The sequence below is a fragment of the Lissotriton helveticus genome, chromosome 10 (assembly GCF_964261635.1).
Source record: "Lissotriton helveticus chromosome 10, aLisHel1.1, whole genome shotgun sequence".
Classification (NCBI taxonomy): Eukaryota; Metazoa; Chordata; class Amphibia; order Caudata; family Salamandridae; genus Lissotriton; species Lissotriton helveticus.
The window spans coordinates 1,107,936,462-1,107,955,253 of record NC_136071.1 but is presented as its reverse complement, the minus strand read 5'-3'; the positions used below and the strand labels follow the sequence as shown (position 1 = coordinate 1,107,955,253).

The 18,792-nt window shown below is 48.9% G+C and overlaps 1 protein-coding gene across 4 annotated transcripts in view; it reads left to right on the top strand.

Annotated features, from left to right (window-relative positions):
- ACP3 (acid phosphatase 3) overlaps positions 1-18,792 on the top strand; it is a 291,855-nt gene that overhangs the window by 80,459 nt on the left and 192,604 nt on the right. For all 4 annotated transcript variants that reach the window (XM_078663872.1, XM_078663873.1, XM_078663870.1 and 1 more), the window contains exon 4: positions 13,089-13,241. In XM_078663872.1, coding sequence (XP_078519998.1) covers positions 13,089-13,241 — 153 coding nt within the window. The remainder of the gene's footprint in view (positions 1-13,088; positions 13,242-18,792) is intronic.

Below are 18,792 nucleotides of genomic sequence, written 5' to 3'. Positions count from 1 at the left end.
AACTGGAAAGTGAAAAGGAGGATGAAATTGGTCAGGATTAGATGGCACCCAGCACATACTCGTCTGAAAGACTGAAGATCCATGTTTTTAGTTGTTTCCTAAAGTGGATTTCCTTGGTCAGGGACCTCAGGTACTGGGGCATGGAGTTCCATGCTCTGGAAGATAGGTGAGTGAGGGTTTTACCCCCTTTAGTTTTTAAGTTAAAATTAGCTAGTTTAATAGGTTATTATTGGAGGATCTTAGAGTCCTCTGGGGATTGTAATGGGGGTAGCGTCTAATTAAGTATTTGGGGCCGGTGTGATTAAATGCCCGGAACGCAACGATTAGGATCTTAAAGAGAATCCTTTTGTGCAAAGGTAACCAGTGGAGGGTTCTCAGGGCAGTAGATGCTGAAGACCTCCTGGGGAGTTTGAGCACCAGTCTGGCAGCGGAATGTTGGATGCTCTGCAGTTTTTTGAGTGTGACTTTTTTCACACCTGCCATTAGACCGTTGCAGTAATCCAGGCGTGAGAGGATTAGCGCCACAGCTACCGCCTTTCTAGCATCTGTTGGAAGGAAGTCAAAGAAACTTTTGAGGGATTTAATGATTCCGAAGCAACTTCCTGCCACCTTCCTGACGTGTTGGTCGAAGGATAGGTCAGTATCGAAGGTGACTCCAAGGTTTCTTGCTGTAGTGACGGTCTGGGGGGGGGCTGTGGAATCCTCTGGCCACCACAGATGAGGACAGAAGTTGACATTTTTTCCTATGGGGAGGATTTCTGTCTTACTTGTGTTGCACTTGAGGTGGTTTGTTTCCATCCAGAGAAAGACATCTTTCAAGCAGTTTTTTAGATTTTGTTCGGCAGTCGTAGAATTCTCTTCTAACGGGACTATGAGTTGGGTATCGTCGGCATATGATGTAACAGTGATGCCGAAGGATTCGATCAGGGAGATAAGGGGAATAAGGTAAACATTAAAAAGCAGGGGGCTTAGGATGGAGCCTTGTGGGACTCCTGATCGAATCTTTTTTTCTGCAGAACTGAAAGGTCCTAGTGTGATGGATTGGGATCTTTCTGTTAGGAAAGATGTTATCCAGTCTAATGCCAGGTCAGAGATACCGATGTCCCTGAGTCTGTCCAGGAGTATAAGGTGAGAGATGGTGTCGAACGCTGCTGTGAGGTCCAACAAGATCAATACAGCGTTCTTTCTTTGGTCTTGTAGTAGTTTTAGGGAATCAGTCAATTCGATCAAGGCTGTTTCTGTCGAGTGCTGGGGGCGAAATCCTGATTGCTGGGGGTGGAGGATGTTGTTCGTTTCTAGATGGTTTTTGAGTTCCCTGTAGACTATTTGTTCCGTGATTTTTTCCCAAAACTGGGAGAAGTGAAATTGGGCGGAGATTGGTCAGGTCGGAAGGGGATTTGTTCGGTTTTTTCATTAAGGGCTTAACAATGCCTTGTTTCCATGCACTGGGGACAATGCCAGTGCTGAGGGAGGTATTTACTATTTTGTTTATAATGGGATTGACAGTTTCAATCAGTTGGTGAAGGATTCTGGGAGGGCAGGAATCGGAGGGGGCTCCTGACTTGCATGCTAGAATGACTTCCCTGGATTGGGCTAGGGTAACATGTGAGAACATCTTTAGGTTTCCAGTTATTTTTCCTGCTTGTTCCGGAAGGATGGGGGACTGGGGGCTTTGGTATGGGGGAAAGTCCTTCTGAATTAGGTTGATTTTCTCGTCAAAGAAGTCTGCTATTTGATCGCAGAGATCTTGGGAAGGAGTAGCTGTAGGGCTTTTGGATGAGTGAAAGATTTCACTATAGCAAACAGGGTTTTTTGTTTTTGCTTGGCCTCATTAATGGCTTTAGTGTAGAACTCTTTTTTGGCGCTTTTTATAATGGAATGATAGCTTTTCCTTAGTTGGACATAGGAGTTTCTGTCCGTACTATCATATGTTTTTCGCCATTTGCGTTCGCCTTTTTTGCAGAGCAGATGGGCCTTGGCTACTTCTGGCGTGAACCAGGGAGCGTTTGTTTTGCCTTTAATATCGGTTTTCCTAATACGTTTGGGTGGAGCGCGTACTCTGATTTCGTGTAGTATCCAGTTGTGGAAGGATTGGGAGTCTTGTTCCACGTTACCAGTCAGACTAGGAGTCAGAGTCTCAAAGGTAGGTTTGAGTTTAAAGGTTTCTTCTACCTTTTTCCAGTTGACGTGGTTCTCTAGAGGTGGACTGGGTTTGATTGAGTTTTTAGACTGCGGGGTTTTAATGAGGAATGGGATCAGGTTATGATCTGTCCAGATTTGTGGGACCGGGGTATGGGTCTCCAGAGGGGGAAAGTTGGTACAGACCCCGTCTAGAGTGTGTCCAGCTAAGTGGGTGGGTTGCTTGACCCTTTGCTGAAGGTTGAAGATATCCAAGGTTTGGTGGAAGTTAAGTGTCTGCGCGTCCTCTGTGGAGTCAAGGTGCAGATTAAAGTCACCCAGCATAGTGACATGTGGGTATCTGGTTAGGAGCTGACCAAGGGTATCACTGAGAGTGTCTAAGAATTTGGTAGCGGAACCTGGGGGGCGGTAGACAAGTCCTCCTGAGAAGGAGGTGGACTCATTAAGTTTAATAGAGAATCCGAGGGATTCGGCTCCTTTTAGTGAGTCAAGGGTGAAGGTGTGGCATTTGAAGGAGTTGCGCAGTAGCAAGGCTACTCCTCCGCCTCTCCCCTTCAGTCTGTCTTGCCTGAAAATGGAATAGCCTTGTGGGAGGGCAGAGGCTAAGTCAGGATTACTGTTGTCCGTAAGCCAGGTCTCCGTTATGAGAAGACAGTCAAGGTTTAATTCCTGGATGAGATCTTTGATATCTTGGTTATGGCATCCCATGGAGCGTGCATTAATTAACCCTCCTTTAAAAAGCGGAATGCCGTCCCTAGAATTTATTCGAGGGACTGGAATCTTGACATGGGAGGAGGTCCATCTGCATAGCCTGCAGCTGAATGGCCCCTTGATGGTATTGATGTCGACTCTGCAGGCACAATTTTTACCGCTGCGTAGGTTTATCAGAGAGTTGGCCTGGTAACTTATGAGGGGGAGCCCGAGTCCAAAGTTTCCTGCGCCTGTCGCGGTCTTGGCGCAGACGGGCTTGCCTTAGGCGCGCCTTCGGCGCGCAAACGGCGCTCCCGCTGCGCTCGTCCGCTGCGCTTGCGCAGGAGACACATTTGGGGAGAGGGGTTGTGGGCGTGGCCTGTCCGGTGGGCGTGGCCTCGCGTCTGAAGCGATGGCGGCCGTGAGACAAGAATAACACCAAACAGCGCTAGATCCGCTGAAGGTGAAAAGCCTGCCTGGCGATTATGCCCAGAGAAGACTTCAGAATCAGGTGCAAAGTTTTTAAAATATGGCAAACAAAGAATAAACAATTTTTAAAATCGAGTGTGTCCTCCGGCTTCCGCCTCAGAGGGTGTAGTTTCCAGTAAGCGCGCAATTGGTCTGCGTTGTTTTATAGGCGGGGGTTGTGGGCGTGGCCTGTCCGGTGGGCGTGGCCTCGCGTCTGAAGCGATGGCGGCCGTGAGCCAAGAATAACACCAAACAGCGCTAGATCCGCTGAAGGTGAAAAGCCTGCCTGGCGATTATGCCCAGAGAAGACTTCAGAATCAGGTGCAAAGTTTTTAAAATATGGCAAACAAAGAATAAACAATTTTTAAAATCGAGTGTGTCCTCCGGCTTCCGCCTCAGAGGGTGTAGTTTCCAGTAAGCGCGCAATTGGTCTGCGTTGTTTTATAGGCGGGGGTTGTGGGCGTGGCCTGTCCGGTGGGCGTGGCCTCGCGTCTGAAGCGATGGCGGCCGTGAGCCAAGAATAACACCAAACAGCGCTAGATCCGCTGAAGGTGAAAAGCCTACCTGGCGATTATGCCCAGAGAAGACTTCAGAATCAGGTGCAAAGTTTTTAAAATATGGCAAACAAAGAATAAACAATTTTTAAAATCGAGTGTGTCCTCTGGCTTCCGCCTCAGAGGGTGTAGTTTCCAGTAAGCGCGCAATTGGTCTGCGTTGTTTTATAGGCGGGGGTTGTGGGCGTGGTCTGTCCGGTGGGCGTGGCCTCGCGTCTGAAGCGATGGCGGCCGTGAGCCAAGAGTAACACCAAACAGCGCTAGATCCGCTGAAGGTGAAAAGCCTGCCTGGCGATTATGCCCAGAGAAGACTTCAGAATCAGGTGCAAAGTTTTTAAAATATGGCAAACAAAGAATAAACAATTTTTAAAATCGAGTGTGTCCTCCGGCTTCCGCCTCACCATCAAATGAGTATGCACCCCCGAAAATCCCAGACCTACACCACTGGACGACAACATACCCATCAACTTATATCATACTCCAATTCACCCATTATCATAGGGCAACATACTCAACATTATATAAGATCACAGACCTACAGTCATATCCACACAGCCACAATTCTATTACCATACAGCTACCATGATAAGCCAGCAAAGACACCTTAATATTGCTACTCATTCACCCTCATATATGACCACACACCCACCACCATATGTTCACACATCACCCTTGTTCCTCCTCACAATCACCCACACCCACTATAATATGACCACTCACCCACCATCATAAACTCAAACTCACACCGCCATACACAAACAACTACCATTATACATCAGCTGTGCCTTACTTTTGGCAGAACTTTGACTAACTCACTGCGTGACAAACACCTTGCTCTGCAGAGCCTTTGGTCTTGTGCAGTGAGTTTGGCCACAGGGTCTGGCCTGCAGCTAACCCCTACAGCCAACCTCCTGTTTGAACAGGCCCTCACTGGATGCAGCTTTCAGCTGTACACAGTTTGGGGTGGCTGCAGGATGTGGCCAGTGACCAGGTCCTGTAGTCAAAGCCAAGTGTTAAGGAGGATGGCAGCAGGGCCTTCTTTGAGCTACTCTCTCTTCCCAATTTCTTGTGCTCCCCCATGGTGCACGGCCATCACCAAGAGATCAGGGCTTGGCTGCCGTGCGGGTCTCTGACCAGTGCTTGCACCCAACCTTGCTTGCATCCGACCCCCACTGCTTGTGGCCTTTGACCATGCAAAGCAGACGTTGGCTGCAGTGAGGTAACATTGAATTCTCATACAGTAATCTTAGCATAATTTCATCCAGAATAATTACCACTGAAGGATGCTTTCTTAGAGGAATTACAATCAAATGACAGTGGTTATTTCTTCACATATGGATGAAATGTACCACTGTTTTTGGAGGATTGTACATTACCACCATTTTCTAAATCAGAATCTAAACCCTTTGAAGACAAGGATTGAGTTGAGTCGCGGTTGTGAATTTGCTTTAATGCACAAGTTACTACTTGTGTAACGATATATCTGTAAGAGACATTAGTTAGTGATAGATTCCTTACCTTAGAATATTGCCCAGGCGTCAGACTGGATCCAAAACGTTTTTCTGCTTAGTAGTAACCCTGCACACTGGTAGGTGGCGTCGTGGGGCTCTGCATCCGTCACTGGCGTCGTAAGCGCCGGGATTACGTCACGGAGACTACTTAGGCGCCACCCATGCGTGCTGATGTAAGTTCTGTACACAACTTTCCGCGCCGAAATGCAGAGCCATGCAAGACACTGACCATTGGTACATAAAATTAGGGCCCTAAAAGGGGATGACCTTAACCCTCTTAATCAGGTCGCTGAACGGGGAGGATGGGTAGGGCGGTAAGGAATCTATCACTAACTAATATGTCTTACAGATATATTGTTACACAAGTAGTAACTTGTGCATCTGAAAGAGACACGTTAGTGATAGATTCCTTATCTTAGAATAGATACCCCAGCAATACCAACCCGGTGGTGGGTCTGCGAACAAAATGACACCAGAGAGTCATGGAGCACAGAACGGCCAAAGAAGCCGTCTCTCCGGACCTGACTGTAAAGGCAGTAGTGTTTTGTAAACGTGTGCAGCGGGGCCCACGTAGCTGCCTGACAAATGTCCTGCAAGGGAACGCCGCGTCCCAGGGCAGTAGCGGCTGCAGTTGCCCTGGTCGAATGGGCATGCAGCCCCACAGGAGACTCCTTCTTGGCCAAGGAGTAACATGCTTTGATGCACAGAACGACTCACCGGGAGATGGTCCGTTTGTGCACAGCCCGACCTTTTTGGCGCCCACGTAGCCTACAAAAAGCTGATCATCCACCCGGAACTGCTGTGTACGCTGCAGATAGTATGCAAGCGCACGTTTTGGGTCCAGACGGTGGAACCTCTCCTCTTCCCTTGAAGGATGCGGAGGCGGAAAGAAGGTGGTCAAAGTGATGGTATGCCCGATGTGGAAGGGAGTGACAACCTTTGGCAGAAATGAAGGCTGGGTCCTCAAAACCACCTTGTCTGGATGAATAGAAAGGAAAGGAGGTTTAGAAGAAAGGTCCTGGAGCTCACTCACTCTTCTGGCAGAGGTGATAGCAGCCAGGAAGGCCGTCTTGAGAGTGAGAAGACGTAAGGGACAGTTATGAAGAGGCTCAAAGGGAGCGCACATCAGAAAAGTCAAGACAAGATTCAAGTCCCACTGAGGCATTATGAAGGTCACAGGTGGGAATGTATGCGCAATGCCTTTCAGGAAACGGTTAACAACCTGGTACTTAAAGAGAAGGCTGATCTGGAAGCCATAGAAAGGCGGAGTTGGCCGAAAGATAACCTTTGATAGTGCCCAGAGCAGAGCCCTGCTGGGCCAAAGAGAGAAGGAACAGAAGAACCTCATAAAGAGGGGCAGAAAGGGGATCCACAGCCTTTGCTGTGCACCATGCCACAAATCTGTTCCACATGCAGGCGTATACCATTTTGGTAGAGGGACGCCTGGCTTCAGAATGACATCAGACTTCAGGAGGAAGATCGGAAGGTGTCAACTGTCGCCGCTCAATCTCCAAGCATGGAGGTGGAGGCTGGACAGGTTCGGGTGGAGGACCGTCCCCTGCTGCTGCAACAGAAGATCCTCCCGAAGAGGCAGACGGATCGGGGGATCGATGCTCATACTGAGTAGCTCGGGATAACATACTCTTCAATCCCAGTCCGGAGCCACAAGGATGACTTGGGCCCGGTCGTGCCTGATCTTCTTCAGCACTCGGGCAGAAGTAGTATAGGCGGAAAAGCGTACAATAGACCGCAGCTCCACTCGTGACGAAAAGCGTCTCAGAGCGAGTGCCGCCTTGAAAACTCCAACTCGCAGGAATGATGACATTGCGTGTTCTCTTCGGTGCCGAATAGGTCTAACCAAGGATTGAGTTGAGTCGCGGTTGTGAATTTGCTTTAATGCACAAGTTACTACTTGTGTAACGATATATCTGTAAGAGACATTAGTTAGTGATAGATTCCTTACCTTAGAATATTGCCCAGGCGTCAGACTGGATCCAAAAACTTTTTCTGCTTAGCAGTAACCCTGCACACTGGTAGGTGGCGTCGTGGGGCTCTGCATCCGTCACTGGCGTCGTAAGCGCCGGGATTACGTCACGGAGAATACTTAGGCGCCACCCATGCGTGCTGATGTAAGTTCTGTACACAACTTTCCGCGCCGAAACGCAGAGCCATGCAAGACACTGACCATTGGTACATAAAATTAGGGCCCTAAAAGGGGATGACCTTAATCCTAGTAATCAGGTCGCTGAACGGGGAGGATGGGTAGGGCGGTAAGGAATCTATCACTAACTAATATGTCTTACAGATATATTGTTACACAAGTAGTAACTTGTGCATCTGAAAGAGACACGTTAGTGATAGATTCCTTACCTTAGAATAGATACCCCAGAAATACCAACCCGGTGGTGGGTCTGCGAACAAAATTACACCAGAAAGTCATGGAGCACAGAACGGCCAAAGAAGCCGTCTCTCCGGACCTGACTGTAAAGGCAGTAGTGTTTTGTAAACGTGTGCAGCGGGGCCCACGTAGCTGCCTGACAAATGTCCTGCAAGGGAACGCCGCGTCCCAAGGCAGTAGTGGCTGCAGTTGCCCTGGTCGAATGGGCATGCAGCCCCACAGGAGGCTCCTTCTTGGCCAAGGAGTAACATGCTTTGATGCACAGAACGACTCACCGGGAGATGGTCCGTTTGTGCACAGCCCGACCTTTTTTGGCGCCCACGTAGCCAACAAAAAGCTGATCATCCACCCGGAACTGCTGTGTACGCTTCAGATAGAATCCAAGCGCACGTTTTGGGTCCAGACGGTGGAACCTCTCCTCTTCCCTTGAAGGATGCGGAGGCGGAAAGAAGGTGGTCAAAGTGATGGTATGCCCGATGTGGAAGGGAGTGACAACCTTTGGCAGAAATGAAGGCTGGGTCCTCAAAACCACCTTGTCCGGATGAATAGAAAGGAAAGGAGGTTTAGAAGAAAGGTCCTGGAGCTCACTCACTCTTCTGGCAGAGGTGATAGCAACCAGGAAGGCCGTCTTGAGAGTGAGAAGACGTAAGGGACAGTTATGAAGAGGCTCAAAGGGAGCGCACATCAGAAAAGTCAAGACAAGATTCAAGTCCCACTGAGGCATTATGAAGGGCACAGGTGGGAATGTATGCGTAATGCCTTTAAGGAAACGGTTAACAACCTGGGACTTAAAAAGAGAAGGCTGATCTGGAAGCCATAGAAAGGCGGAGTTGGCCGAAAGATAACCTTTGATAGTGCCCAGAGCAGAGCCCTGCTGGGCCAAAGAGAGAAGGAACAGAAGAACCTCATAAAGAGGGGCAGAAAGGGGATCCACAGCCTTTGCTGTGCACCATGCCACAAATCTGTTCCACCTGCAGGCGTATACCATTTTGGTAGAGGGACGCCTGGCTTCCAGAATGACATCAGACTTCAGGAGGAAGATCGGAAGGTGTCAACTGTCGCCGCTCAATCTCCAAGCATGGAGGTGGAGGCTGGACAGGTTCGGGTGGAGGACGTCCCCTGCTGCTGCGACAGAAGATCCTCCCGAAGAGGCAGTCGGATCGGGGGATCGATGCTCATACTGAGTAGCTCGGGATAACATACTCTTCAATCCCAGTCCGGAGCCACAAGGATGACTTGGCCCCGGCCGTGCCTGATCTTCTTCAGCACTCGGGCAGAAGTAGTATAGGCGGAAAAGCGTACAATAGACCGCAGCTCCACTCGTGACGAAAAGCGTCTCAGAGCGAGTGCCGCCTTGAAAACTCCAACTCGCAGGAATGATGACATTGCGTGTTCTCTTCGGTGCCGAAGAGGTCTAACCAAGGCTCTCCCCGCTGCTGGAAGAGACGCCATTCATGATCCACCATACACCGGCGGCTGAGTTTGTCCGCCCTGGATCTGAGAACCTGCCAAGTGTTGAACCACCAAGGTAATGCCTTGATGTTCCAGCCATGTCCAGAGGCGCAGAGCCTCCTGACATAGGGTCCATGACCCCACTCCTCCCTGTTTGTTGCAATACCACATGGCGGTGGGGTTGTCCGTAAATACCTGCACTACACTTCTTCGGACAGAGGGAAGGAATGCTTTCAGTGCAAGCCAGATCGCCCGCAGCTCCAGACGGTTGATATGGAGCCGGGACTCCGCCGGAGACCAGAGGCCTCTGATCTCTGCCTCTCCCATGCAGGCCTTCCCATCCCAGGAGGGATGCATCCGTCACCACTGTGTGCTCCCGTTAGGGAAGGGAAAGGGATCTGCCACTGACCCAATCACGGTTCGTGAGCCACCACTGCAACTGTCTTGCAGCACCCTCCGAGATCTGGACATGATCGGACAGGTTGCCCTGATGCTGTGCCCACTAGAATTTCAGGTCCCACTGCAGAGCTCGCATATGCCATCTGGCATGCATCACTAGCAGGATGCAGGAGGCCATCAGGCCCAGAAGCCGGAGGGTCACCCTGACTGAAACCCGGGATAGAGGCTGAAAGAGCGGAATCATATCCTGAATATCCCGGACTCGCTGCTCGGAAGGATTAACCCGAAACAGTGCCTAATCCAGAACCGCTTCGATGAAGGGGAGCTTCTTAGAGGGACTCAGGTACGACTTCGGCACTTTGATGGAGAACCCCAGCAAGTGCAGGAGATCGGCCGTAATCTGGAGGTGGGTGATGACTGCCTGGTGCGAGCCCGCCTTCAACAGCCAGTCGTCAAGGTAGGGGAAGACTGACTCCCCTGAACTGTGCAGATGAGCTGCGACCACCGCCATCACCTTCTTGAACACCCGAGGGGCACTGGTAAGGCCAAAGGGGAGCACGGCAAACTGAAAATGCTCCTGGCCTACCGTGAACCGCAGGTAGCGCCGGTGGACCGGCAGGACGGGGATGTGGAAATAGGCGTCCTGCAAGTCCAACACCACCATCCAGTCTCCAGGGTCCAGGGCAGCCATAACCCGAGCCAGAGTTAGCATCTTGAACTTTTACTTCCGGAGGAAGCGATTGACGTCCCGGAGGTCCAAGATGGGGCAAAGGCCCCCCTTGTCCTTCTTGGTGACCAGGAAGTAGTGGGAATAACAACCACTCCCTACTTCCTGACCGGCAACGCGCTCGATGGCCCCCTTTGGAAGAGGGCAAGGACCTCCTGACAGAGAAGAGCCAAATGATCCCCCGACATGCGGTGGTACCGAGGTGGCATGGCCGGAGGGGAGGACAGGAAGGAGAGCGAGTAACCGTGACAGATTATCTGCAGCACCCCCTTGTCCGAGGTAATTTCGCACCAGTGGTGGAGGTGGTGATGTACCCTGCCACCCTCTGGTGTGGGGTGCTCCATGAAGCGCGGATTAGGAAGGCTTAGAGGCGGAAGCAGCGGGGGTGGAGGTGGACTGACCAGCTCGCTGGTTATAAGACCCGCCACGGCCGCGGCCTCGCTGGGGCTAGTGCTGCACAGACTTAGCGGAGGAGCGTGCTTGGGTGCTCTTACACTGGCCACAAAAGGAACGAACTCCAGACGTGGCAGGGGCCTTCGTGGAAAGACCCAAAGACTTGGCCTTGGCGCGTGAATCTTTAAAGCGCTCCAGGGCATTGTCTGCCTTGTCGCCAAAGAGACGGGAGCCATTTAAGGGCATGTCCATGAGTGAGCTCTGGACATCGGGTGATAACCCAGTGGAACGCAACCAGGCGTGGCGCCGCAACGCCACCGTCATGGAAATCGCCCTGCTCAACGAATCAGCGGTGTCCAAACCACACCTGATGCCAAACTTCTCCGCATCCTTGCCCTCCGCAAACGCTTGGGAAAGGACAGTCTGGACCTCCTCAGAGCACTGAGGCAGAACCTCTGCCACCGAATCCCACACTGCGTGGGAGTAACAGCCCAAAAGGCAGGCGGTATTAACCGATCTCAACTCCAAACTGGCTGAGGAGAACAACCTCTTGCCATATTGGTCCAGCCTCTTAGAGTCCTTATCCGGCGGAGCAGAGGGAAAGGCACTCTGTGATGTCGAGGCCTCAATGACCAGGCTCTCAGGCGTAGGGTGAGTGGTTAAGATGGCGAGATCACCAGGCGCCGGACCATGACGCCTAGCGTCGTTCTTATCCACCGGTGCCCCCGAGGCCGGCCGCAACAAAGTACCCAAGAGGACTTCGGTAAGGGCCTCATTGAAAGGGAGCAGCGGCTCCGACGACGTAGATGCCATCTGGAGCACCTTCGTAAAGAGGTTGGTCTTAAGGGCCACCATAGGGAGGTCGAGATGGAGAGCCTCCGTGGCTCGGCGCAGCCCCATAGTATAGGAAGCACCTTCCTCCATAGTAGGCGGAGGTGAGGCAAACCCCGGGTCAGAAGACCCATCAAGTTCACCCGCATTTTGAAGGTCATCCACCCAATCTTGCTCGGAGTCACACTGCCGGGCAATGGGGTCCTCGGAGCTGTCTCAGTCCTCGTCTGGCTCCGGGGTAGAAGGAGCCAGGCTCCGGAAGCGGCACCGGGAGCGGCGCTGGCCGCGACGCCAGCCGGGGCCACGCCGAAGCCGCATCCCAACGCAAATCCCAGGCCGGAACAAAATGGTGCGGGAACCGGGGCAGGGGCGGGATAAACGGCATCCAGTGCGGCGCCTGTGGCGGCGCTGGGGCTGGAGCCAAGGGCAGGGCCGGAGCCAGCGGTGCTGCACCGTGTGGGGCCGGAGCCGAGGGCGCTGAATCCAGTGGCTCCTAGGCTGGCGCCAGAGGCGGTGCCGCCGGGCCAGCAGGTTCTGGACACGGGACCGCGGGGCCCGCAGGCCCGCCGGCGGGAACCCGAGGCCTAAACAGGCGGTCCATGGCAGCAAGAAACCCTTGCACCTGTTCGGGAGTCGCTGACAGACCTGGAGATAGCGGGTAGGCCACGGGACTCCCAGGCTCCGGAGGAGCTGCCGGGGCGGAGCCCCTGTCCCCCACGTCCTCCTCCGAGGAGCGACGGGGGGACGTCGGCGAGCGAACGCGCTTCTTCGACTTCTTCTTATGGCGTCGCTTACCGGAATCTGAAGGTGAAGACTTAGAGTCTGAGGAGCGATGACTCCGGTCCCGCGAGCAGTCACTCGAACAGCCCCTAGACTAGTAGCGGCGGTGAGAGGAGTGCCGGACCTCCAGCAACTTCCGGCGCCACTCCCGTAATGCCTTCGGGGCCATGGCACGGCGGTCCGGACAATTCCGGGAGTCATGGTCATGCTCCAGGCAGTAGAGGCAGACATCATGGGGGTCCACCACCAACATATTACGGTGGCACAACCCACAAGACTTAAAGTCGGGCATCCCTACGTGCACCAGGAGACAAGAAAAGGAAACAAAAAGTCTGAAAAAGGTGGTCAAAAAATGACCGAGGTACGTGCTCAATCCGGATCTGCGCTTTCGGCACGGAAAAAGAAAGAACTGACGTCAGCGCGCATGGGTGGCGCCTAAGTAGTCTCTGTGACGTCATCCCGGCGCTTACGTCACCAGTGACGGACGCGGTGCCGCATGACACCACCTACCGGCGCGCAGGGGTACTACTAAGCAGAAAAACTTTCTGGATACAGTCTGACGCCTGGGGAATATTCTAAGGTAAGGAATCTATCACTAACGTGTCTCTTTCAGATGTTTGTGCTACTAAGGTTCAGGCTGTATCAGTCTTAGTACTTGAGGGTAAATTACCTTCAGTGTTCATCAAAAATAAAAATACAAAAATGTCATGCTCTCTACTTACCCATTATTTTCATTCTGGACGCAGATTTATGTGCGCAGCACGGACATGGATCGAACTCTGATGAGTGCCCAGGCCAATCTGGCAGGAATGTATCCACCGACTGGGGAGCAGATCTGGAATCCAGAAATACCTTGGCAGCCCATCCCAGTGCATACCCTGCCATTGTTTGAGGAACAGGTCAGTATGGAGTGTGGTGACTGCTTCAACAGCAGGTTCAGGTTCATATGGCGTCTTTGCATAAGTCCACCTGTATTGAAATGAAAAATAGATGTAAATTGCTCCTGAACAGTTTCCAGTTATTAGTATTTCTGTATGTGCCTTGTGCTGAGAAGTAGACAAGGGGACCCTGCTTCCAATTGTTTTTGCAGCAAGAGGACAGTGTTACAGGAGAGCAATATCTAAGTACTAGGACACAAGTAGTCACATAGGGCACTAGTACTCATGTTTGGTTTTTGGCGTATTGCCCTTGCTGTCCTGCCCTCATCCGACATTAGCTCCTTCCAAGTGTATTACCCACTTCGCCGATATTCAGACTACAAGCTCTAAACACCGCACTAACACTGAGCAAATCAAGACAGGACAGAAGCCCTGTGCCTGGACTCACCGCAAACAATTATTTCCGTGATGAGGAGGTAAGACTTTTTTGACTGAACAACAAACCCAATTGGGAAATATTAATATTGCAGAGCATGAGCAGACACCTAGGATAATCTCTGCTGAAGTTATTCAAGCATTAAGGCCACACCTGCAGAAATTGAAACTCCTTGCATCAGCTTATTTTATGAGCTTTAAATTACCAGTAACTAATGTTTGGAAGACACTCAGCTTTATGCCTGATGCCAAATTGGTCTCACATGTGTCTCACTGTGTGTCAACACCCTCTTAAGTTTCTTCTGGACTATGTACCAAAGATATCTCAAATGTGTTTCTTCCTGCCTGGTTCATTGAGCCTTGATGCAATAATAGCCTCTGTTGATATTGAAGAAAGAATGCCATGAATTAATTAGGTGTACATGATGGGCCACTCACTAAATGCACTCATACAACACTCACTTGGAACAATCACAGATCATGCACTTTCAGTGGCCACTCTTTTGCGACAATCAATATCTCAGTTACTATTAATGACCTTGAAGAAACGTATTCTCAGATTTCTGTTTCCCTGTTAGAACAGGAAATGGCACGTATACAGTCCTTGATTAGGGTAGAATCCATGGTAGCGATGGTAGTAATATTATGTATTATTATACTGTAGGATTATTTTACCTTTAGTGACTCACGGCACACTGGATTTTGTGTCGTCATCTGTGGTCATGGTGTAAGAAATATAAATGCTTACTGGTAAGCAATTCAGGACCTAATTTGATCATGTATATTTCAAAGGGAGTGTACAGGCAGTGCATCCTTCCTGCAACCTAAATGTGGTCGGTCAATATCCTTACCACCCAATGCAACTCAGGATGGATCAATTAGCGATTGTCAGTGCCGGGTCTAATGAGCATAATCAATGTCATGATAATCAGCATTCTAGGATGAGCAGTATACTATGCCATGGCTTGTCTTCAGCGTTTTGGAGACATGTGCAATTCTCCCTAAAGATCATTTAGATGTTGGCAAAACTGATTAAAGTGTCTTTAGCTTACTATCAGTACAGTCTAAATGTGTCTACTGGCTAACTCTTTATAGTAACCCTCTGAAAAAGATAGCAGCAATGCAAAGCGGGGAGTGGGTAAGCCAAACTGAACACTGGTCAATGCCTGATTGTGGGAATAACAGTGATAAGAAATGCCAATGTAAGACAATCTTCTCTCTCCAAAAATATATGCAGTAATCGAACATTTTACTGCTCGTGAGCCTATAAATAGTCCATCAAAATAAATAAATCCACTGTACCAATTATTGATTTCAAATTTCCCCAGTATCTAGAAGCAAGGAATTGATTTCCTCTGAAGGAAACATTGATATATAGTCAATTCTGATTAGTACAATGTTTCTCCCATTAAATAATACCCACCCTAAATAATTTTTCACAATTATTGTAAATGCTGTCTTCCGTTCCTCAGCTGTACTGACTTAAGAGATCCTGAGGCTTATTTCATCTATAAATCTTCAATCAATATTTAAATATGAACTAACCAGTGAAATTGGAGTGGTTCGTTTCACAAGAGAATTTGTGTTAGGATATGATGACCATATGCATCTGGTGGGTTTTGATGACCTTCCAGTGTCCATTACTGCAGGAAGCAAAACTAAAAACAACGACCCCAAACATTATAATCACCAAAGTGCCAAACAATTGATTACTTGAGGCTACCACTGGATACTGCTCATTTTGGGTATTTCTTAGTCTAAATTTTGGGATCTCTTGGTGGATAAGAGGCCTTTCATTATACTTTCAATCTCCAGTGGGAATACCAAAAAGATCCAGCTTTATCTTGTTTGAAAAAATGATCTTGTTCAACTCTTTCCATATCCCATGATTATGAAAGGAGGTAGCTAGGATTTTATCATAATCAACAAAGATACAATTCAGGCCCCAAAACCCCTTGAAGTTGGGCAATCCAATCACAAAATATTTAAATTCACCATCATATTTGAATTCCTATAAAGTCAGAATGCAATCAAAGACATATTATATCTGGACATTAACTTCTCTAATCCAGAGACACTTAGAGTAGTGATCACCCAAACATTTAATTTCAGTTGCTCAGCCAACAACACATGTGTCCGAGTCTCACGCTATAATGAGAGATTGGTTTGAGCCCTTAACTTTGTAGCTCTGAAGAAGAAGAAAGGAAAGCTCCATGTTACTCCGAATAATTAATCACCCAAATAAAAGACATCATGAGACTAGAACGGAATGGTTACAAACTCTGTGTGTGTTTGTGTATGTAATCTCCGCCTCTTCTGCAAGAGAAAGAAATCATGTAGAAAGAACATACATTTTACTAAATTATTAACAAACAAATCAGCTAGACCAAATACAGACCCCAAAAAATTTAAATTGGTAAAAAAGGATACATCCCAGCCAGGGCCGGACTGGCATTTGCGGGCACCGGGCATTTCCCCGGTGGGCTGGAGGGGTGGGGGCCGGTTTTCTTACAGAGTGCCGGTTTTGTAGCAGCTCTGCAAAATCGGCCCTTTGTAAGAAAAGCGGTAGCAGTGCTTTGCGGGTAACAACCCCCTCCCCTCCCGTTACCAGGGCCGGTGGAGAAGCAACCTGCCAGGGCTGGTTGCTGGTCTCAGTCCGGCCCTGATCCCAGCTCTTCAGCTTCCTCTGATGGGCGTGTAAAGTTGGGATTTTCTTTCTTGGATAAAATAAAGCGTATTAAATGTGAAAACATTGACAACTGAAATCAAGCATGAATATGTAACTAGATGGTTGTCTTTTATAGATATTGACTGAATTTTCTTCCGCAAAGCAGCTGGAGACCCAAAGCCTGCTTCATACATAGATGACCCCATCCCGTATTCCTTAGCTGAAAAAAATAACTAGAAGAAATTTAGCTTAGCATCATAAATGTTCCCCTGAACAGAGTAGGGTGCCACACTCCTAAAAGAGAACAGCTGAAGATCATTTTCAAAAACAGGTAGTGATGCAAGTGATCCAAACTGCTACATGTCCATCACTAGTCCTCTACTTATGACTAAACTACTGGAGGCCTGTGGAGAAGCTCAAATTTAAAACAACATCTTGGAGAGCTACCCAAGTGGCCTCCAGTCTGGCTTCAAATCAGACGCCTGCACCAAACTGCTACTTTAGTTCTCAGACTGTTGGAGAAAGCCGAGGCACGTCTTTGCATAGCATTCAATTCTATAGACTACAATATAGTCCTAAATCCCGTACAGATTGGCATAGGGTATTCTATGCTAAAATTGTTCTCATCTTATCTCTACGAGAGAGTGGTGGAAATACACACATACAGCCACTTCTCTCCACAATAGCTTATACCACACAGTATTCCAGTAAATTCCGCAATGGTCCGTCATCGACCAATTTAATATGTATATACAGCAACTGAGTAACCGAAAATATCCACATTGGCTGTTGATCCTTAACATAAAATCATTTGAGGATGTCTACTTTCTAGCCCAGATTTCAAAAGGTTTTGCTTCAGGTTTGCGTTATGTTTTTAAAGCAGACCCGGCACAAAATCCAGGTTTGTATTTACAAAGCAACACAAATGGTGAATTGTGTTGATTTGCAACCAAAGTAATGTAACGTAGCACAATGCACTGCCTATGGGTGGTGCCTGTGCACCCATTGATGCATTTTCATGCAATTTCATTTCTACAAAGAATTGTATACATGGATTTGATCCAATAGCCTGTGCCTCCCTGAGGCTGGAGTAACAAGGAGAAAGATTTTTATTTACCCTTATTTTTCCTCTTTGCATGTGTGTTGCATTCTGCATCACACATACTAAGAGGAAATTGCCTTAAATGGCCCCTTCTTGCACAAAAACTGTGCTGACCACAACACAGACACCCTTGGCAAGGGTCCCGGAAAGTGCACCACCGTAGGGTGGGAGCAGAACTCCACAACATCTTTCGAGATATGGCACAGTTCTGCACTCTCAAGGGCATGCAATACAGCACAGCAGCTTTGCTTGCTGTCCTGTGTTGCATCAAATCTTTGCAACTCTGGGCCTTGATGTCTAAATTCTTAGTTAGGGCCTGACTTATAGTTGGGCAACGGGTTACTCCATCCCAAATGTGATCGATATCCTGTCTGTTGTACGACAAGTGCTATAGAATATAATGGGCTTGTAATAGGGGCGAACGTGGTATCCTGCATGTTTGTGACAGAGCAACCCTTCCGCCAAATTCTAAATCAGGTCCTTAAACTAAACACACCCAGAGCTATCTCCCCTCATTAACTCCACTAGGCATTCCTCCGACCCTGATCAATAAGCGTAAATCCTGGGAATTCATCAGAGATAAGAGACTCCAACTGGATGAACACACTAAACATACCATCAAATGTGCTCAACTACCCTTGTAGTATGTCATAGAATTCATGGTTCTTAACACAATTGAGTGCAGTAAATCCCTCCTGTGCAGCCTTACCGAATTCAGACTAAGAACCTTTAAAAGTAATAATCCATGGGATTCTGACAACAGCCCTAAGGACCACTCCTCCCCAGTACTCAGTGACCTTGGGAGGCTGCACTAAAAGCCAGATAAGATGCTCCTGCAAACTAGTGCACATCGCTTGTAAGCCTGTGGGGTTCTGTTACGTTATGCTATGCTATTTTAAGGTATGGTATCTTATGCTCCGCTATGTTATAATATGTTATGTTATGCTATGCTATGCTATATTATGTTATGTTACTTTGCATTATGCTTCTGACATTAATAATCTGGACCCTAATGGTATTCAGACTCCCCACTGAGTCCCACATTCTCTCTTCCTTCACTCAGACAACACAAGGAGGACTCCCCTTTCACTGCACATGTGGCACCACCTCTTGTTCTCCCAGGACAGTCAACTGCACCCCGCCCTGTGGGCAGGGCTTGTGGGTGCCAAAGTCTATAATGCACTTTTTACAGCTAAGAGTAGAGCACACAGTAGGCTTGGCCTCCTGTGTTATTAAACATCATACTTCCGGTAATTAGGTCATAGTTGAAACAAAACTGGTTGCTCAGGCTTTTGCTGTAATGAAGCGATTCATGGCTGCCCGGGAGACGCTCGCTGTCTCTTTTTAGCCTCTGGGGCCAGGAATGC